At 38.1% G+C, this 22,985-nt stretch overlaps 1 protein-coding gene across 1 annotated transcript; it reads left to right on the top strand.

Moving 5' to 3' along the window:
• Positions 1–1,932: 1,932 nt before the first annotated feature.
• On the top strand, positions 1,933–21,907 carry LOC135085342 (uncharacterized). Its single transcript, XM_063980128.1, has 25 exons — positions 1,933–2,023; positions 2,666–2,728; positions 3,751–3,817; positions 4,751–4,798; positions 5,056–5,100; positions 5,695–5,739; positions 5,832–5,852; positions 5,942–5,989; positions 6,591–6,737; positions 7,866–7,937; positions 14,040–14,132; positions 14,302–14,370; positions 15,152–15,480; positions 17,170–17,227; positions 17,870–17,926; positions 18,489–18,533; positions 18,960–19,004; positions 19,262–19,282; positions 19,363–19,401; positions 19,914–20,069; positions 20,462–20,536; positions 20,842–20,883; positions 20,971–21,015; positions 21,270–21,338; positions 21,678–21,907. The coding sequence occupies exons 1-25, from the start codon at positions 1,988–1,990 to the stop codon at positions 21,842–21,844; spliced, it is 1,902 nt and encodes a 633-aa protein (XP_063836198.1). The 5' UTR covers positions 1,933–1,987; the 3' UTR covers positions 21,845–21,907.
• Positions 21,908–22,985: the final 1,078 nt, after the last annotated feature.

Genomic DNA, 22,985 nt, shown 5'->3' with positions numbered 1-22,985 from the left:
AGTGCTTGTACAAAAACGCCACCATGTCGGTCCGAGTACAGGACCAGAGCACGAGGGCGATTCCACTGCAGCGAGGCGTTAGGCAGGGAGATGTTATATCTCCGAAACTGTTCACCGCTGCATTGGAAGACGCTTTCAAACTCCTGGAATGGAAAGGATTCGGCATAAACATTAATGGCGAGTACATCACTCACCTTCGGTTTGCCGACGATATTGTGGTCATGGCAGAATCGTTGGAAGATCTTGGCACAATGCTCGAAGACCTTAATCGAGTTTCCCAACAGGTAGGCCTGAGGATGAACATGGACAAAACGAAGCTTATGTCGAATGTCCATGTTACGCCCTACCCAGTTTCAGTTGGGAGCTCAATTCTCGAGATTGTCGACAAGTATGTCTACCTCGGACAAACGATTCAGCTAGGTAGGTCCAATTTCGAGAAGGAGGTCAATCGTCGAATCCAACTCGGCTGGGCAGCGTTCGGGAAACTACGCAACATCTTTTCGTCCAAATTACCTCAATGCCTGAAGACTAGAGTGTATAACCAATGTGTGTTACCAGTGATAACTTATGGCTCGGAAAGGACACTTATCAACCCGGAAAGAGATCGTAACCGTATCACCTCAAGGCGGTCAGTATTCTTTGTATGAAACTCCGGACTGCAACGCACACGACTTATCCGCATCATTCGTAACATAAACGCCTCTGCCTCGCGACTAAAGAGCATAATATGACCTTGATCCTTTTCCAGGTTCCAGGCCTACTAGGTGGACCGACGGCTATTCATTCGTCATTTGGCTTAAACTTATTACCAGGTACCATCCTAGACTGCATCTCATAATTCATAGTTAATTTGCAATAAATATAATTTCAATTCAGCCCATCCCATCAACATACGAGTACCTACCTACTTATTTAACGAAACGAATCGTACATGTTTAAAAAATTATAAAATTTGCAATGCAAATTATCCGATAAAAATGAAAAAATAATAATGAATAGGCAATAAATTATACAACACACCTGTATAAACAGTTAAATTTTACACAAAAGTATTCAAAAATATGGATTTTATAGAATTTGTGTATATTTAGGTATATTTTAGTTGCTAGGGGCAAGGAACCCATTTACCTCAGTCATTTGAAAAGGACAGGACTATTCCCACCTCTAGTTCCCACCGCTGCAACTCCTGTGTAGCCAGGATCTACAGCTGGACCGCCAATAACACAACCAGTGAAGGCCAAGTTTGTTCTGGGTAAAGTTAAACTGTCATTGGACCCGCAACGAAATCAATCAGAAGAACACAGGAGTTTGATGCTGAGGATAAAGAAATTGCAGATGAAAGAAACTTGGTAAAAGTATAAATAATATTCAATTGGATTATGTACACAAATGTTTGTTGTTTGGAGACAGTTCTGACGTAGCTAGTATTTAAACAAGTTTGAGTACCTATATTGCACCAATGTGCCAATGCGCCAATGCACTCGTCGTAATAGGTATTTATATTTTAACCGACTTCAAAAAAAGGAGGAGGTTTTAGATTCGAGTGTATGTTTTTTTATGTATGTTACTGCAGAACTCCGTCAATTATGAACCGATTTCAATTTTTTTTTTGTTCGATAAATACTCCCGAGGTGGTCCCATTGTCACCAAGTCCGGATCTGATGATGGGATCCTATCGAAATCGAGGCAAATTTTATAGGCACGTATATCGTTTTTCATGTTTTTTCTTAAGTTGTTCGAGTTTTGAGCCTGGAAATCATCATCTCATCTCATATTGAGGAGCGTAAAGTGTAATTCTTCAGCAAACATCTCCACCATACCATTTCACTCAAAACAATCTATTTAAAGAATTAAAACAGCTTTATTGGCAGTTACATCAAATAGCAAACAACTGCACTTACCAACTGGACAAACAATACTCTCTAGATGTGGTATATAAACGTAGCGAGTGAGAATTTCCAGCAAATCCTGCTGGGCAACTGCCAAGATGGTGTCCTTGAAGTGCTTGGTTGTTCTTATCCTGGTGAGTCTCATCATCATCATCATCATCCACTGCTGAACATAGGCCTCCCCCAATGATTTCCATAATAACCAATTTGTAGCGGCCTGTACCCAGGGCCTTCCTGCTACCTTTATGTAGTACCTACGCTGCGTTTTCCTCCACTCCAGAACCTTGCTGCCTCATCGGCCGTCAATTCTGCGTGGTATGTGCCCTGCCCATTGCCACTTAAGCTTGCTTATCCATCGAGCTATGTCAGCGACTTTAGTTCGTTTACTGATCTCCTCATTTCTGATTCGATCTCTTAGGTCTAGGAATATCTATAGTCTAAATAGTTGTGAGCACCTAGAATGATGCGCTGTACAGCGCATTGTGTAAATCCTAGTGCAGCAGGCCTTTGTCCAACAGTGGACATATTATGGTATTTATGGTTTAAACGAAAATGCTAATGTTATAATAGCACTTTACAACCCGATCGAGTTAATGCACACCTGGCAGCCGTGACGTCACACTGACGCTCTGGTATGGACGGGGAAAACGTGAGGAGGTGTGCGGGTGAGTGCGAGGGAGAGTCGCGAGGTGCGCAGTTATCTCGATCGTTTTGTAGTTATTTTGTGGTGTAGGTACGCCAAAATATTTTATGTATACTGTTCCTCTTTTCTCCAGGTTGTGGCTGTATGCTGTCCATCATCAGCTACATTCTTCAAACGCCAAAAGCGCTGCAGAATCGTAAGTACTTAAACTCTTCTGCAAGAAAAAAGAAGAAAGCTACAAAAACATTTATCTGGTACAGTCACGTCATAGTTCGTGACACCCAAAGTAGGGAAAAATTGATAAATCAATGTAACCTTATTCCAAATGGCAATGCCAGATTTTGTATGGAAGGTGGCGTCTTTTTTTTTTCGCGCGGCCATCGACCAAACTTTGTTTTTTGATTACAAAATAGTGTAATAAACCAAACTTACTATGACATGTATACCTCTAAACTCAGTCTGAACTGAGTTACGAGCGTTAGAAGTTTGATAATTTACATACTAGATTTGCTTTTTGCGCGCAAGTTTTGTAAGAAATTGCAACAAAATATTGCGCTAATTTTTTATTGCGCTGATTCTGCTCCAAACTGATGTCTGGAGCCTTTAATGGATGGTATTGTTTGTTCACACATACAATGTCACTATTTTGTTGCAATTTCTTACAAAACTTGCGCGCAAAAAGCAAATCTAGTATGAAAATCATCAAACTTCTAATGCTCGTAACTCAGTTCAGACTGAGTTTAGAGGTAGGTATACATGTCATAGTAAGTTTGGTTTATTACACTATTTTGTAATCAAAAAACAAAGTTTGGTCGATGGCCGCGCGAAAAAAAAAGACGCCAATTTCCGGCATTGTCTTTTAACAAAGACGTGTTGTGAACTTTTTGGCTACTTTGGGTGTCACTAACTATTTGACTGTAAAAGACCTATTAAGAATTAAAAAAGTGTTTTATACGCTCCAATTCGTTCCAAAAACGAACTCAATGCTACATGGCAGTCTCACCCAGTCAACCTTTGAGCAAGCAATCATTTTCAAAGGTTTAATATCTTATGCGCTCTCTCTACTCGTATCTCTCTCTCTGGTAATATTGTACATAAATGCACAATTTTTGACTGTGTAGTTATTTAATCATTAAAATTAAGATTCGTACGAGTACGAGTATATAGGTACGTGAACTCGTTAACAACTTTTAAATTACAACAAAATTGTGTTTTCAGGGTGCCGATAGAGCTATCAATCATGGATTGAAGCGAACACTCAGGTTTCTCTTCAGAGGACTGAAAAGTAAGTCTATTTACTGTAAACTCTCTTTAATAATGATTATTTACATTAAGAGGTACCTTTATCCGCATTAGGTCTTATATCCGCATTTACAAACGATGCTTGCTTAAGTGAAGCAGCAAATCGAATGCATAGCATTGAATTGAGCTCTGTAATTGGTTTGTGTGTCATCTTGTGCGTTCACGCGCATTGTGAGACCTCATAGTAATGTTTGTGAATACGGGCGTTAATGTTCTACAATCAGCGAGCTCTCATATTAACTAGACATAGAGAGACTATTGTATCTCTAGTTCCCTGTAGAAGATGAAAATGTCATCAATATAACAAAAACGATTAACAAGCAAAAATTACTATGATTAGATATCACAAAGAATTGGCAGTCAATGGGGAAGAAAGAATTCCAAATCTGTGCAATATCAAGCGCAGCGTGGAATTCGAGTCTACTTAAGCGAGAGAAAATTAGATGTAGTTGGGAATGAGAATTTGATGAAAATCATTGGGTGTAGCCATATTTTAGTTGGTATTGATAATGAAAATTAAATGTTGACGAAGCCTGCTATGAAAATGGGTGTGATCATGATAAGATATTTTTAGTTTAATTTCGTTGCGGTTCCAAGGACAGTTTAACTATCCCCCGGGACAAACTTAACCGTCACTGGTTGGGTTTTAATTGGCGTCAAGCTGTAGATCCTGGCTACACAGGAGTTGCAGCGGTGGGAACGAGAGGTGGGAATAGTCCCGTAGTAGAAAATAACACAGGTGCTCAGATGCTAGTTCTTATTATGCTCTTTGTAGGCGGTAAATCCAAACCACCCACAAATTATTCCCTTAGCAATATTTTTTTTGTGCAAAACTAGGCAGGTTTTTGACCACAATCGCACCTAATGTTAAGTGGGATGCAGTCTAGGATGGTCTAATATTCTTTTCTTCTTTCAGAACACTGCAGATTCCACCATGGTCTATACAGGGACTTGATCAATATCAGTAAGTTTAACTCTTTATTTATTCAATACGCCACATATTAATTATTGTTCAAAACACTTGTTTTAACGCAACTTATTAATTTGTTTTTATGTAATAAATAATATCTGAAGTAAATAGTGTCATAGCAATTTCGCGGTAATCAGAAATAATTAATCTCCATTACTTTCTGTTTGGATAGGTACCTACCTACTCTGAATTTTTTTCAGTAGCAAGTATATTTTGAAGAAGTTATTGTAAGTTTTTTTTTTCTTTTATAGAAGTTCCTACCAACCTCGATGGCGCTCTTAGCTTCATATTGAGAGGTGAGTTTGCTACTTTTATTATTTATCTTTTAATTTTATGTTTCATTCTGATGTCACACATGAGCATCCACAGATATTGGCAAGCCCAGTATGGAACATTCACTCATAAGGTTGATAGAAGACCTCATAAAGGTTGCAGGAAGGAGCTGGTTGCAGTTTTATGCATTTTTTCCATGTAAAAAAGTAGCTGGATGCAGGCCACTGCCAACTGGACAATCTGGAAATTATTGAGGCCTATGTTAAGCAGTTGACGTCCTGTGGCTGAAACGATGATGATGATGATGATGATGATGATATCGATATCAGACCGTCAGCTTTTGCAGCTCATGCATGGAATTAGATGAGGTCAATTCACTCCTGCAATGTATAATCCTCGCCAGTTAGGGAGCTGGAATTAAGAATTTTAAAGCACCAGAAGACGTAGTGTAGGCCTCCTACTAGGTGACCCGACGATCTGGTGAAGGTCGTGAGAAGCACCTGGTTATAGACCGCAAAGGACCGGTCGTTATGGAAATCCTTGGGGGAGGCCGTTGTCCAGCAGTGGACACTAAGTTGAAATGAAGTAGCATTATGAATCTACATTTTATTTTCCAGTGGGTCTTGGATGCGGAAGTGCAATCAACATATTTATTCCTGGATGTGAGTATGCATTTTGTTTTAATGGAATTTATGTAATATATTTCGTATTTTAAGCCTGTTAATTTATATTAATTTCATTCTTTGTTTTTCAGTGGGTGATCTTGTCGGACGAAGTAAGTAAAAATTTTTCAATTATTTCTTCCTTTATTTTGTTTTAAATAAATAATTCTTTGAAATCTGATTCATTTATTTTCTTTTTCAGTTGTTGCTGCTGTTCTTAGGATCCTTGCCTGTGTCCTTGGACTTTTCGGTAATTATTTTCGGAATTTCTTTGTATACTAATTTGACTTTGGCCTTTTTTAAACCGTTTGTTTTGTCACTTTGTCATCCGCTTTGCACTGGAGGGAAGTCGAATCTTAACTTCGAATTCCACCTATGTTCTTCTGATTAATTTCGTTGCGTGTCCAATGACAGCTTAACTTTCCCCCGGGACAAACTTGACCTTCACTGGTTGGGTTTTTATTGGCGGTCAAGCTGTAGATCTTGGCTACACAGGAGTTGCAGCGGTGGGAATAGTCCCGTACTTTGACTTTGTCTCTAATCCTTTGATAATTCTTAGTCTCTTTTCTGGCGCAACAATTAATAAATCCATTCTGATATTGATGAAGCTAGAAGATTTATGAGTTACTAGCGTAGCGGCCGCCTGCGACTTCGTACACGTGGATCCCGTTTAACCCTCTTAGGAGTGGAGTTTCGTAAAATCCGTTCTTAGTGAGCACCTACGTTCTAAAAGGTACCCCCATGCAAAATTTGAGACTCCTAGCACTTGTAGTTTCTGAGATTTCGTAATGTCACTCATCAGTCAATCAGTTCTTTCGCTTTTATATAGATTTCCTCTTGTTTAACAACAGGCAACTGCGGCTACTGTGGCCACGACTACAGCAACTCCTATCTCGGAGTGTCCGTCAAGGGCGTCAACGACATCGATGCTCTCCTAGACAAATACAACTGTAGGTACGCCACGAAGCAAGTCAACGACTTCATCAACAAGAACGGAGGTACGTGAAAATACTTAAAACTTTTTAGACTCTACATATTTGTATTTAACCACAATCGCACCTGGTGTTAAGTGGGATGAGCCTAGGATGGTACATATCTGCCCTGTAAGGCGATTGTCACACTGCACCGCGCTCCGCCGCGGTACGCGGGACGACAGATTTAATCATTATATGCAGCAGCAGCAGGCAGCCATTCCCTAACTGTTCGCATTATAAAAGAGTCATCAAAACGCTTAGTGCAAGTTCTTAGATCTCAAAAAATAATTATTATTTAACAAACTGTAACCCGAGGAATGTCGGTTAAACCCGGGCTATAAACGAATTGATTGAACGAGTAAGTACATCAAATTCTGATGAATAGCTTAGAAGCTACAGAGGAATATAAAAATATTATTAAGTATACGTAAAAATGGCTACAGCTCAAAATTAAATGATGATGATGACGTTGATGATGTAAAAATAAAATGTATAGCAGCGTTGCCAGACGTCCCGATTTTGGCGGGACGTCCCGATTTTTAAATCAAATTTAAATGTCCCGCGCGGGACAGGCTCGGTCCCGCTTTTCGGAGAGAGACACTCACTTCACCAAACTATTGTTTGAAACGCCATAATATTATTCTAAAGAATAAAACATTTTTAATTTTATTCTTTTTTTATTCTAAGGGCGAATTTAACGATAGAGTAAATCTGATTTAAAATATTATTTTTTTGTTAAAATCCATTTTCTATGGCTACTTTTGCTATACATTGTCACGTAAACGTAATTTTAAGTGAAATAAAAAGATAAATATTTAAAAACCTTTGATTATATACGTTTTTTTACTATGTCCCGCTTCTGACGGAAGAGTCCCGCTATTTTCACTCAAAAAGTACCAAAGTCCCGACTTGGCGAAAAAAAAAACTGGCAACGCTGATGTATAGTAACCCTTCCTTTTGGCTTCGCCGAATTCAGGTAAAAAGAACAACGTAGTTAAATAATTTTCTTTTTTTTTTCATTTTCAATCAACCCGTAGCCAAAGAGATTTTTTCTCTTTTCTTTTGTTATCGTTTTGTATGGAATAGGTGCAAGAAAGTGTACTTATTATTATTAAGATAATTGCGTATTAATTAATTATATTTTTCATTCAGGTATCGGCAAATTCAAGGGATCCAGAAGGGCTATCCTGCGCACTGTTCTTGAGCTTGCTGCTTTCCTGGACAGTAAGTAGTTATACATTAGTTGTAGTCATTTAATTATAAATAAAATTATGCCTATTATGCGGGCTACACGCACGCAGAACGGAAAACATAATATACAAGCGCCCGCCCGCGACTTCGTACGCGTGGATCCCGTTTTACCTCCTTATGGGTTGAATTTTGCAAAATCCCGTCTTAGTGAGCACCTACGTTCTAAAAGGAACCTCCATGCAAAATTTGAGACTCCTAGCACTTGTAGTTTCTGAGATTTCGTGATGAGTGAGTCAGCCAGCGACCTTTCGCTTTTATAGATATAGAAGATAAATAATACAATGTGGGAAGATAATAAAACGCGTGCCGAAATCCCATTGATTTGATTTGAGTACGTAATTAGTACAGTAGGTAATAGTGTTTTTTAGTAACAGGGTCTAGCACGCTCTAAAGAGCTACTAGCCTGTCACATCAAAAATTTAAGATGACAACATCCATCCGAATCAAAATTACACAATAATTAGTAAATGCAACAGAATATAAAGACTGAAAAAAAAACTTGTCTTGAGCGAGCTAAGTCAGCACAGCGCCATCTCTTGGCGGCGTCCGAAATCATAGTTTCAGCCTTGTTAATAAATATTAAATGTTAGTATTAAAACGAGTGACTGTAAATTAAAGTTTTAAGTGTCAAAAATAATTAATTTAGGTTATAGTATTACTAAGTGAGCGACTGACTGCGAAAGATGAGAAATCAACAGAACAGCAACTAACAAACATCAATTTTAGGTACTTAAAATACACAATGAGATGCTTCTTAATATTTGAGCGACCTAATATTTGTTTGAGCGCCAAAAGCGCGCATTATTTTCAATATTTGGCAAATGTTTTTTTTTTTTATACGGACGGCATTTTATCTACAAAAACCACTGAAAATACTACAATGAACAAAGTATTATGAGCTCACATTAAAAATGATATTTGAAGAAACACTATTATATTAGCCAAGTAATTATTAAGATTTAAGGGTAGGTAATGAAATGAAACAAGTAATAATAATATGCATTTACATAAATCGAAATAACAAAACAAAATAAGTCACTTCAGTCAACTACAAAAAGTAATATCATTAATTGTATGGAACATTGATAGGCTCATGCCTCCTCATGGAGCCCTACTATTATACTCATCGTCATTGGCAAATAAGTGCTGGCTTGGACTTAGCAGGCCGACCTTGTTTTCTTTTTTGTCCAATGGGAATCATTTTTGCTTCTAGTGGTACCTAGTGTTGTTATTTTCAGCTGAATTGCTAGATCCAAAATCCATTGTCCAAGCTCAGGTAACGTTTTGCCCTCTTTGTATTTCTAGTCGCTCACTTAGTAATGTAATCGCACAGACAGAATTTTAATATCTAAAATGGATTAAACATAACCCACTTTTTGTAAACTCGTTCTGCATTTGATTATTAATCAATATTCGTCGTTAGTTAAGTTAATTTTTCGCTTACTCAAATTCATACCGCTCAATTTATTAAAACAGTATGCCATCATCAGTCGCTAAGTTATTTTTTAGTCGATCGTTTTATAATTCCCCAATATTAAATACGAGTATTAATACCTTGGCAGCCTCTAATTAAGGCAACGTTGTTGCACCATCTTACTTTAACTTTGACAAACGACAAAAATCTGTCAAACTCTATATAAAAAGCACCAGTTATTTTATTATTACGGTTAAAATAGGTACCTAAGGTGGTGCAACTCGGCCTTAGTTCTTATAATAATAATAATAATATAATTTATTTATTCAAGTAACATGACTCATTATTTGTTAGTTATAAAGGACTTAACCTATGTTAGTAATAATTGCGTTAGTTAATTCTTAGCGTTTTAGTTATAATAATTATTTTTCTTGTATGCGTGTTTGTCTGTTGGTTGTCCTATTAAATAAATAAACACTTTAATGCTGCTATTTATTTGACCAATTAGATATGGCTAAAATATAACATAACATATTATGTAACTTCCATTTGATATCTAAAAGGTAAAGCATAGAGCTCAAAACCATATTAATTAACACTTTAAGAACCCTTGTTTTTCACATCCTATTCAGGGTGGAAACGATAAGTGATCTCACTCGATTATTTCTAAACTATACAAGATATTGAAAAACTGGTTACTGATCCTGAAAGTGCTTCACGAGCTCTTCTCGACCGTTTTAACTCATCAGATTTGTTTCATTTTCAGGGAATGTACCATGAGTTGATGAGTATAGTCTGGTCCGGGAGCACGTAGAATTTTGTCCAATGACCCCAAGCTACCCATCCTTATCGCTTGCGCGTAATTATATTGCTGTCGCGAGTCGCGACTGTGCGACGGGCGCCCGCAGTGAGTGTGCGAGCACGACAGCAACATGATTACGCGCGAGCGATAAGGATGGGTATTGGGTACCTTGGGGTCATTGGACAAAATTCTACGTGCTCCCAGACCAGACTTTAGAGACTTAGTTTAAATTAAAAGGATGCTAACGATTTAAAACCACCCTGTATACTATCTCTACAAAGCTGAAAAATTTGTCCAAAGATTTATTTATTTAAAAAAGCTGAAAAATATTGTTTTTTCTAGTAACAGGACCTAGCTCACTCGTTAGAGTCTGTTACTTCAAAAAATGTTATAGTCGTGAATTTAATAGAAGGTATTTTTATTTAAGAAGTGGTGGTGGTATAGGTACTTAAAGGCTGAAAAAAAACTTCTCTTGCGCGAGCTAAGTAAGCACAACGCCATCTTTTGGTGGCGTTCGGAATCATATATGACCAACCCTGCGTTTATTTCGCTCCCCCACCTCCTGCGATGACGTCATAAGTCGAATTGGAATTAGGGTGACGTGAGGGGTGATAAAGGTGTTGCCGAATATCGATAATTTGTCGATTGTACGAAGCTAAAGTACGGCCAACGAGAAGCGATACAAAAGGTCGATTCGACTTTCGAATTGACAATCTATTCTTTCTCTTCCCATCTTGTGTACGTATTTGTCGTAATGTCTCGTTCTCCCGCCAAAATATGTCATAGTCAAACCCTTAGGCTGGGTTGCACCATCTTACTTTAACTTTGACAAACGTCAAAAATCTGTCAAATTCCATACAAAAAGCACCGGCTATCGTCATAGTTACCGTTAAAGATAGGTGGTGCAACCCACCCCTACTATTCCAAATGACAATGACATTGGGTTTGTTTACATTTGGTATCGCTTCTCGTTGGCCGTACTTTAGGCATAGACAGTGAACAGCCCCCTAGACAAAATGCACTTTTTGAATTCGTCAAAACTCCATACAAAAAAAGGCTTTTCGACCATTTTTCGTCTGGTTTGCGATTATAATGTGCACTTTGTCCAGACCCACAGGAATAGTATCGTAAGTATCGTAACTAAGCCTGGTCCGTGAGCACGTAAAATTTTGTCTAATGATCCCAAGCTACCCATCCTTATCGCTCCCGCGTAATTATGTTGCTGTCGCGCTCGCACACTCACTGCGGGCGCCCGTCGTACAGTCGCGCTCGCGACAGCAATATAATTACGCGCGAGCGATAAGGATGGGTAGCTTGGGGTCATTGGACTAAATTCTACGTGCTCACGGACCAGGCTTTACCATACTCTAATAATAGTGACTCTACCATCGAAAGCATCGAACGCTGTCAATGGATGTAATCCAAATTCAAATTCAAATTATTTATTGCTTACTAAGTGATAATTTGTAATGTTGTAAATTACATACAGGAGCTTAGTTACCTGTGTGGTATCGCAATAGAGTGGGCTATACAGGGTGTCCCAAAAAGTAGTGTCAAGCCAAAACCCAGAGGTAGAGCATCACTAGGGCTACTACTCAGAAACTACAAGCCCTAATGATGCTCTACCTCTGGGCTTCGGCTTGACACTACTTTTTGGGACACCCTGTATAAACATTGATAGTAATATTATTAATATTAATAAACTAGGTATTTAATATTATTAAACAACTACAAACATCTACAAACTACTGAAAATAAGCATAGCTGGGCATTAACTCGTTAATCCGTTAATCGTTAATTAACGAAGTTAACATTTCTATTAACGGATTAACTTTTAAGTTAACTTTAAAAAATGTTAACGGACTCGTTAACTTCCGTTAAATTATCCTAAGTCCGTTAATCGTTAATCCAGTACCTACTATTTACCAAAAAGATACAGCAGGCACGATGAAAAACGCGTTCTGACAAGTAGGTACGTTCGGGCTTCTAGAACTTCCAGAACCCAAAATAACAGTTTTTGTAACCAGAACGAAGCGATATAAAAAATGCAATTTTTTTTATTTATTTACAACTGAATTTAAGACCAGTTCTCCTCAACCGATTGAGCTGAAATTTGGTATACTTATGTAAGTACGATGACAATGCAATGTTATGGTACCATTGAGCTGGTCTAATGATGGAGTCAGGAGGTGGCCATAGAAACTTCTAAATGAAACGGCGGAATCGCATCGTTCGAATTTGGGTTCGTTGGATTTATCTTTTCGAGCACTTTAGTACTAGATGATGTCCAGGGTCCTGATGATGGAGTCAGGAGGTGGCCATAGGAATTCCTAAACGAAACGGTGGAAACTTATCGAGTTTGGGTTTGTTGGATTTGTCTTTTCGAGCACTTTGGTGCTAAATTGTATTGTACTAATTGTACCAAGGCTCTGAGATTGAGTTGAGATACAACTAAAAAGTGTATAATAAAATTATAATTTAAAAAAAAACTTTTTTTTAAAAACAAGCTTTTATTCTGAAATGCAGTTGTACTAAAACGAAAAAAATAATTGTACATTAGGTAGTACATTAGGTTGTAATTGTAATTTAGGTATGCAAGGTTCAAATAATTTCGAATGCTTGTAGCGCAAACATAAAAGAGGAATAAATTCCATGCACGATACAAGCTTTCGAAATTATTTGAACCTTGCATACAAATATTTTTTTCGTTTCATTATCACGTGTTAACGGATTAACGATTAACGTTAACTTGCGTTAAATCTTCCGATATGTAACGTTTTAACGTTTAACGAAGTTAATTTTTTTTGTAACGGTTTAACGATTTTGACTTTGACTTTGACTTTGACTTTGACTTTGACTTTGACTTTTTGACTTTGACTTTGACATGCAATCTATACTAATATTATAAATGCGAAAGTAACTCTGTCGGTCTGTCTGTCTGTCTGTCAAGCTTTCACGCCTAAACCACTGAACCGATTTGGTATAGAGATAGTTTGAGTCCCGGGAAAGGACATAGGATAGTTTTTATCCCGGTTTTTGAAACAGGGACGCGCGCGATATATTTTTTCTGTGACAGACAAAATTCGCGCGGGCGGAAAGCTAGTTACAAATAAATTGTTAGTAACATCATCGACAAAAAAATATCGACGTTCTTACCAAACTATCGGTAACGTCGATTCAATAAAGTCTCTCAATATAATTCGCGATGGCATCAAAACTCCACGTTGGGTTTGGATGAAATATTGATGATTTTGTACGCGTGCAGTAAAAAGATGCGAGTGGCCAAGTTCTATTTGATTAATTCTTTTTTTGAAGTAGAAATAGTGGATAAAAAGACACTCTTCGTGAGAAATAAAGTTGTTTTGTGCAAGATGATCGATAAAGATTGTCTGTGCGCGCTAATCTCAGAAACTACTGTGAATAAGGAGAAACCAGTCGAAAAATAGTCGAAAGGCCTTTTTTTGTATTGAGTTATGACGGATTCGATTTTCGATTCTATAAAAAAGTGCAACTTGTTGGGCTGGTTCTTTTTGTGTTGGATAGCCCATTCATCGAGGAAGGCTTAAAACATCACCCTACAGCCAATAGGGGCGGAGCAGTAAACAAAAATGCTGCAAAAAACGGGAAATATTATTCAAACTATTTTCACTCGTACGAAGTCGCGGGCACAGCTAATCTTGGTGATAAATAAGCTGATGATTTTATTTTATTTTATTTTTATTTTATTTTTCTTTATTCAGAAAACCAAAGCTCTTTATGATAATAATACAAACAGGTATTTTTGTTCTTACAGCCAATAATGGATTCTATATATTATTACAATCTCGTAAAAAACAGTAAATGATACCTTTATTTTCAGGTCCAAAGAAACTGGTCAAGGCTGACGCCACTCGTCTCTTCGAGAAGATCCTTACTATTAGCGGATTGATCGGAAACAGCTACTCTGCAGGCCGTAAGTAGACTTTTTACTTCATCATCATCATCAGGTCATTTAGTCTCCACTGCAGAAGCACGACCCTCTCTAATTAACCAGATGAAAATTGAGGATTTGGCCTACACTCCCCACATCATTTTTCGCCGCGTCAACTGGTCAGAAAATAAAACCAATGTCTTTTTTGCAGTTGGACAATCCGTCACCGATAACGCTATCGGGCTATGTGGAAAGTTCCTGGTGGACGCTGGTTGCCCAGGTAAGTGACATACATTTTGAGTTTATTTTTATTAAAGCTATAGTCTCCAATTAAGGACGATTATTAACAACTCGGAAAGGGATCGTAACCGTATTAACTCGAGGTGATCAGTATTCTTTGTATGAAACTCCATACTGCAACGCACACTATCCGCACCGTAACGTAAACGCCTCGCCTCGCGGTTGACAACGCGCGAAAGACGATGACAGCTCGCGGAAGGCGATACGGTGTTGATCCCTTTCCGAGTTGATAAGTCTGCTATGACCTAGGTCCGCTATGCAGTAGCGGCGTAAAGGGGGGGCGGTGGGCGCGGTCCGCCCCGGGTGCCAAGCATCAGGGGGTGACACAAGTCGCGCAGATTAGTACTGATTAGCGCATCTGCATGACAAGTCTGCGGTCTATGTCATATGATACGGGGGGGAGGGGGGGGTGGGGTGCGATTGTCGAATCGGTAGATAACCCCAAAATCCTGGGGGGTACCAGGGGGTGCCTTAGGACTTATGACGGGGGGGGGATCGCCCCGGGTGCCAACCCATGCTACGCCGCCACTGCCGCTTGTGCAGCGTACGACGTCAATTCCACCCTGAATACTTTTTCATCTAATTAGGTACACTTTTAATATTTTTTATAAATTGTTTTTGAACGTGAGCACAAGCTAGTATACAGGTTGTAATTTATTGAGCAGTAATTTTACTTCAGTGTCTATTATAAAAATGTAATGAAACGAATATTAACCATTAATGGAAACTACAGGTTCAAGTAAAAACTTATTTTTTTCTAGCATTGGAAAGTTCCAAACCAAAAATTGGAGTGGTGATCAAGGATGCTGATGATGACGACGATGCGCCATGGGCTACACTGCCAGACAACGGCAACGACAATGACAGTGATGATGATGATAATGATGATGATAATGATAATGACGATGACAACAAGGGAAATAACAACAACCAAGGGAATGACAATGATAATAACAAGGGGAATGACAATGATAACAACAAGGGGAATGACAATGATAACAACAAGGGGAATGACAATGATAACAACAAAGGGAATGACAACAACAGCAACAACAATAATGATGATGATGATGATGACAATGATAACAATGTAAGTACCTTTGATGTTCTTCAGAAAATCTTCATCGCTTGGTTTGATATCAATGAGGGCTATCGTTTTTATACTTAACAGTTGGCACCCCTGGCGATTGACAGGACCTTACTTTACAGTGGCGCCATCTTGATGAGTGGAAATGCGATAGTCCTCCTACCACTTTAGCGCTCACCAGTTGGTGCCACTGTCTTCGCTACTAGCAAGTGACAGGACCTTACTCTACAGTGGCGCTAACTGGTGAGCGCTAAAACGATAGCCCTCATTGTCTTGTATGTACCGTCCAGTGTCAAATAGTTCATGACAAAGTGTAAAATGTCCAAGGATATTTATTTATTTTATTTATTAAAAAATGTAGCCAAAAAGTTTTGCACGTGACATTGGCGGAACAGTGTGCCCTCAGTGCCGAAAACACAAACGCAAGTTCATCGCCATAATTAACCAAAGAAGAAGAAGAAGCCAAAAAGACAACACAAGTTAAGTTGTGATGTGAACTTTTTGGCTACTTTGGGTGACTCGAACTATTTGACGCTATACCACAGATAAGGATAGATGCAGCATGTGTCAAAATTTGTATGAAGCCGAGCGTGCCACTTTTTAAACGTCATTAGTGTCATTTTAGCGAATTTTAGTGATTGCCGCAACGTAAAAGTAATCGTATCATCGTACTGCATTCGCAAAGTCATCGAATGATATCGTGTGACTCGATTCGAAAATTAATTAATTCCGATAAAACTGATAATTTGTTAAATACAAAACCAAAAACATCTTTATTTACTTTTTTTAAATAAATTAATTGCAAAACCCTCCACTATAGTGGAGGAGGCTCATAGTCCAGCAGTGGACTGTAAAGGGCTGTTGATGATGATGATGATGATGAAATAAATTAATTCTTACAAATCGTCAAATCTCGTTATTTTTTTTACCCTACCAGCGTTTCAAGACATAAATTTGTCAAGTGCATGAATACATGCATCAGTGTGTGTCTCATTGTTATGAGTAAGTACGGTTCCTTGGGATCGGTATGAGTGCACCACATACAGGGACCATGGTTTTAACTCTTAAGAGTACATCGCAGGATATGTATTAAAAACAATGCTACTTTATACTTCTTCTACTGCTACTTTATTCTAATTAATTATTTGTTACTTGTGCTGTTAATTACAATTCTCAATCCGTAAATAATTTCTTCTTTCTACCGTGTTCGTACTACTGTCCTCGTAAAATCATCGTAACCGATTGTTGTAATCGGATTACATGAACATCACTCGACCATGTATGTCCATTTGGACATATCGGAATGGCACGCTTTGACGATCAACTTGCTGTATCTACTCTAATCCATATCTGTGCGCTATACCCATAGTATAGTTCCAAAATACTGAACTGTCCTATCGATGACATTGACAGCGGGGCGCCACCGTCGATACCGAATCGCTGGTTCCGATTTTTGCCATGTTGGAAACCATATAGTTGAACGATGGTAGCGCCCCCCTGTCATTGAGTTTGGTGGGACAGTTCAGCATGGGTCATCTATACAAGCTTTACTTAGCTTACCTAACACTACATGCGTCATTTATGACGAAGTGTAAAATGTCCAAGGATATTTTATTAAAAAAAAATGAATTTTAAAAAATAAGTTAACAAAACAAAAAAACAAAATAAAAACATTTTTAATGTCTCTCACAGACTTCCGTCTCTTCGCCGCTTGGTGGTTACTTCGACATCTTGTTCAAGCCAATCCGAAGTAAGTTTATTAATTCAAATTAATTAGGCACGTACCGGAAAATACAGCTTGAGACGTCCATCTATAAGGTGGACCGATGAATGACCTCTTACAGGTATAGTCCCGTCGCGGAGCACGTAGAATTTCGTCCAATGACCCCAAGCTACCCATCCTTATCGCTCGCGCGTAATTATAATTGCTGTCGCGCTCGCACACTCATTGCTGCCGCCCGTCGCACAGTCGCGACAGCAATATAATTACGCACGAGCGATAAGGATAGGTAGTTTGGGGTCATTGGACAAATTTCTACGTGCTCGGCGACCAGACAGGAAAGCGCTGGATGCAGGCCGCTACCAATCGAGTGATGTGGAAATCATTGGGGGAGGCCTTAGTTTAGCAGTGAACGTCCTGTGGCTGAAATGATGATGAATAAATTGGCTTTTTTAAGCAGGAAAAGGCAGTAAACATAAAAAATCAAATAATGCCAAATAATTAAGTAACTTTAAATTATTTTCTTTATGAAAAGAAAATGACAATAATTACTTATCTTTTTAGTTTCAACATGTTTTTTAGAAAAAAAAACTGTTTTCTGTTCTATTGCCAATAATAATAATTATGTATTTTTTACTAAGAGCAATAATAATAAGTTTTTCTTATTTTCAGAGGGAAGGGGCAGTTGCCGTGTTTCTGACACTTATCTCATAAACTTGATAAACCTCGGTAAGTTTTTTAGTTCTTTTTTAACATGACGTCGATTTAACCACCCTATTTTAGAAAACTTCGAACTTCTATGTTCGTCTGATTAATTTCGTTGCGGGTCCAATGACAATTTAACCTGTGTTTTAACTTTCCCCCGGGACATACTTGACCTTCACTGGTTGGGTTTTTATTGGCGGTCAAGCTGTAGATCCTGGCTACACAGGAGTTGCAGCGGTGGGAACGAGAGGTGGGAATGGTTCCGTTACCCTAAGAAAACAACAAGTTTTTTTTTGTCGGCCGGTACTTTTGATTTTGGACCAAAAATATATGAAACGTGGATGATGTCCTTTCGTGGGTTTGATCTCCGCACTACCTACGTATACAATTTAGTATTCATTTCTGTTTTTATTGATTGATATACAGGGTGTCAAAAAAGAGCGTGCCAAACTTTAGTATACAGGATATATTGTTAGTAGATGTCTAATAACAATAACAACAAAGTAATTATTACCTAAGTATGTTTGTTTATACCCATTTTCTATAGTAAACGTTGCATATTATTTCATTTTTTTTCCTTTTTCAGGTGCACCAAAGTCCTTCGTGGATGTAGCCAACATCATCGGCAACTGTGAGTCTCTTTTCTAAACTAATAATAACAGAGGAAAGATTTCATTGTTTGTTTGTAGGTATTCATTCAGCTAAAAACCACTGGACCGAATTGAAACTTTTTTTTACCTCGCTCGCACACTCCCGAGCGATAAGGATGGGTAGCTTGGGGTCATTGCACGAAATTCTAAGTGCTCGGCGACCGGGCTTTAGAATCCTACATCATTTCCGAAGAACATAGGCCATAAACTAGCTAGTATTTAATAAACATCGAGGGAGAATTTATTTTTTATTCTTCTTTGTTTGAGGTTGATATTTAAACGACTTCAAAAAATAAGGTTAGCTCGATTTTATTGTGCGTAAGCGTAACCGATTTGAAAAACGAATTTTAAGTGCACTTTTTAAGTCAATTTTAAATAGTTTGTTATAATTTATATTTTTATTCTAGTGAGCATCGTCGTGTCCCGCCTGATCGACAGCCTGATCAAAGGATGTGAGTTTTTATACAGGGTTTTATTACAGGGACTTTGTAATCGATTTACGTAAAGAAAACTTTTTTTTTCATATTTAATTATTTCTATCCGCTGTGTGCAGTTTCAAAATTGGCACACGTGGTTAATTTACTTCATTCATAAAAAAATACCTACGTACACAGTTTACTGCAAAGCTTAAAAAGAATAAAAAATATTAGATTAAAACCTATCACACTATTTTACGATAAAATATCTAACATTTTTTTGTATGTTACAGTGGGCAGCTTGGTTGGACGAGGTAATTATATTTTTTTCTTCAAAAGTTTTATTAAATTAAACTTTTTTTCAATATTTTATTGAATAATTTTTTCTTTGCAGTTTCTTTGGTGCTGGCCCAGGGATCCCTCTGCTGCTCAGGTAAGCTTCTTCTTATTCTATTGAGAGATTTGTTTCTAATTTTCTATACTTTAACACCTACCCTGTATGGCTGGTTTCAGTGTCACGCGGACTGTCAGTGCGGATCGCTCCGCACAGCCCATTTGTATGAACTGCTAGGGAGCGGAGCGGTTCCTCCGGACCGCATTACTCTAAAACGCTCCCTAGAAGTTCATACAGATTGGCCGTGCGGAGCGGGTCCGCACCGGACAGAAAACCAGCCTAAGTGCTCAATCTCGCCTTGAAGAGGCCCGGATTATAGTTTTCGGGAAAGACAGCAAGCAGCGAATTCCAGTCCCTAGCTGTTCGCATTATAAAAGAGATGGCGAAATACTTACGCCCGTATTCACAAACGATGCTTGCTTAGTGAAGCAGCAAATCGATGAAGTTTTGACGGATTCGATTTTCGATTCGATCAAAAAGTGCAACTTGTCTAAGGATGCTGGTGAAACAACATCGCAGGCATAGTACGCTAACTTTACGTTATTTTTCAGGAAAGAGCCTCACAGGCTTCTGCACCAACAAATACGGCGATGCCTTCGGCATCAAAGGCTCTGCCACAGACATCGGCGGATACATCACCCTGTATAAGATCAAGGAAGCCAAAAAGCAAATGCTTAAGATTATCAAGAAGAAGACTAGGGGCAAGGGTAGGTTCAGAGAACAACTACAATTAAAAAAATATACTATCGAACCTTAACTTCGAACTCCTATGTTCTTCTAATTAAATTAATGTCGTTGCGGGTCCAATGACAGTTTAACTTTCCCCCGGGACACTTTCTTCACTGGTTGGGTTTTTATTGGCGGTCAAGCTGTAGATCCTGGCTACACAGGAGTTGCGATGGGAATGAAGTGGGAATAGTCCCGTTATATTTCCCTAACGATTCAATTGATGGCAGATTCACTGTATTTTTGTTAACATATTACAACTTTTCCTTTCCGAATTAACTTAGATAGCTACAAACGACATTTCCTCGATGTTGTCTGGTATAATCTGGTTAATTTTCATGAACATTTCCTGATTTTCTCATTACCTTTCCAGGAGTAAAGGACGTCATCAAGGGTGGTCAAAGAGCACTCCTGCAATCCTGCCTCAACCTAGCTACTTACGTTGACAGTAAGTAAATAATTTTATTGTAATTAACATCATCATTTATTTTAGTCTCCACTACAGAAGCACGACGAACAACGCCCTCTCTGTGACAAAAACCAAGTACCTACAGGTACTTCTACTCGACGCTAGGTGGCGTTATGACATGAGTAGCTATTAAAAAGCATGGTCAAAAATAGATACTAATACTACTACTCAACGCTAGATGGCGTTAAAAATGAATGCTAAATTATACAATAATTAAATTTTACTGTTGTGGTGGTTGATCTTTAAAAATCTTTTTAATTTACTTACGTATTTTTTTATTTCAGATTACTCCGCCAATGACGCTTTCAGCAAACTGTACCTTGAGAGTAAGTTTTCTTAGACTTCATAAAACTTCAGGAAAGCTTCTTCAAAAAGATAGATGAAAAAAACTAACTTCACATTGTTTTTTGCAGTTACCAAGATCCTTGGAATCATCGGAAACAGTTACCAAACTGACCGTAAGTTTCTACTGTTTAACCTTTGGCGTGCTATTGAGCCGCGCAAAACTGCACCCCCAACTGCTACGGTTTTCAAATGATGTTTCAAAATGACAAAGTAGTCTTGTCTTAGATCTGAGACAAAGTTAATTTTATTGTTTTATTATTTTTAAACAACGATTAGTACTAAAGGACAAACAAACAATGTTTAAGTGCTATTTTCCTTTATTTTTATTGTATTCTGTCCTTTAACAATATTTTTCTTTTCCTTCCAGTCGGAGACAAGATCACAAAAAGCCTGTCTTCATCATGCGACCAATATGTCTCCCAGAAAGGATACCAAGGTATTTCTAATCCCTATTATATTAAATTTGATTATTCTTAGACGAATTCAAATTCGCGAAACCATTCAATTTTTTACCAACTACATTTGCAAACTGTTTTCTGTGAAAGATTTTGTTGTTGTCCAATACTTAACCGTCCCAGCTATGACACGTTTCAGAATTTTATTGTAAACTGTAGTGGTCGCTCTTTTTACCTACTAATATTATAAAGCTGTTAGTTGAAGAGTTTCTTTGTATAAACGCGCTGATCTTAGGAATTAGGTACTAAAAAATATTTTCGCGAAGTCGCGTTCACAGATAATCTTTTATCAGATTATAATGTATAATTTCTCTTCGCAGATATCAGCACCAACTCGGAAGACGTCAAGTCAACCATCCAGACTGCCAAATCAGACCGTACATTCAAGGTCATCATGACCACCACCCAAATAGTGACTGTGAACGTCACCCAGACCACCTACATTGAAGAGACCGAATCTCAACAAACTGAACTGCAACAATCTTAGGTTAGAAAAGAAGCGATTGTGCGCTAGAATCAAAATTATGGGAGAGTAAAAGAGTTTACAGCATTGTTTTGTTTTATTTTAATTACTTTTAAAGTCATATCTTTATTAAGTCTCCACGACAGAAGAACGACTTTCTCTAATTTACCAAAAACAAGATTTGGCCTACACAAACCACTGTCCAGACGGGGAGGCTTACCTACCCCCTTGGCCTTACTAATAAAAAGTTACACAGTTGTTGAACACTGTTTTAAAATGACATTTCCATTCTAAACGTCACCTTAAACACTGTTCAACGAGTGTGTAAGTTTTATTAGTAAGGGAGTTAATGTCTGGTTAGGTAAATAAAGTAACTTAAAAACATCTCTAAAACATGAAAACTTACCATAAATGGGTAAAAGAGTTCTGATTAAAATTTATGCTATTCCTTCACTAAATTAATTCGGGTAATTTGTTGATAACCTCTGTGGAAAATTTTCCGATGCGGCCGTTGTACAAGGTCCAAAGCCACGGAAGCTAATAAAAAGTAAAAATAAAAGAAAAATGTCAACTGTCAGTCAGCTGTCAAAATACCAATTTGTTTTTTTGTGCACTTTAATTTTTGTTTGCTTGTTTTTGTTACAAAATTAACCCTCAAAATGAAAGAAAAGCCGTCTAAATCTACAAAAACTAAAAGCCCATGTCCCGTTTGTCACAAAATGGTTCTCGGTGGATCTTACAACATGAAATCTCACCTTTACCTTCACAAAGTGGTTGCACCTCGTTTTCAGTGTGGTGTGTGTTTGAAAGAGTTTTATAGGAAAGACGTGTATAAAAGGCACTTAAGTGTGCACAGGGGCGACCAGAAGACTCACATTTGCGACTACTGTGGCCGTGATTTTGTTGACAAACGAAATTTAGTGAAGCATTTCCGTATACACGATGTCTGTATGGATAACGATAAAAATTATACTTGCCAAGCGTGTGACGCCTCCTACTGCGAAGAGAGACTGCTCAAATACCATATCAGAAAGGAACACTTCAATTTACAGCAAAAAAACCTAGATATCGATAAGAAATCTCTGAACGAGACCTGGGTTGAGCGAGTTTTGGAAACAGAAGTATGTGTGGAGATGACTAAGGTTAACAACAACGTCATAGCTAT

This window comes from Ostrinia nubilalis, chromosome 28 (assembly GCF_963855985.1).
Source record: "Ostrinia nubilalis chromosome 28, ilOstNubi1.1, whole genome shotgun sequence".
In the NCBI taxonomy this organism is placed as follows: Eukaryota; Metazoa; Arthropoda; class Insecta; order Lepidoptera; family Crambidae; genus Ostrinia; species Ostrinia nubilalis.
Note: the sequence above shows the minus strand (reverse complement) of the source record. Positions and strands in the feature narration are given on the sequence as shown.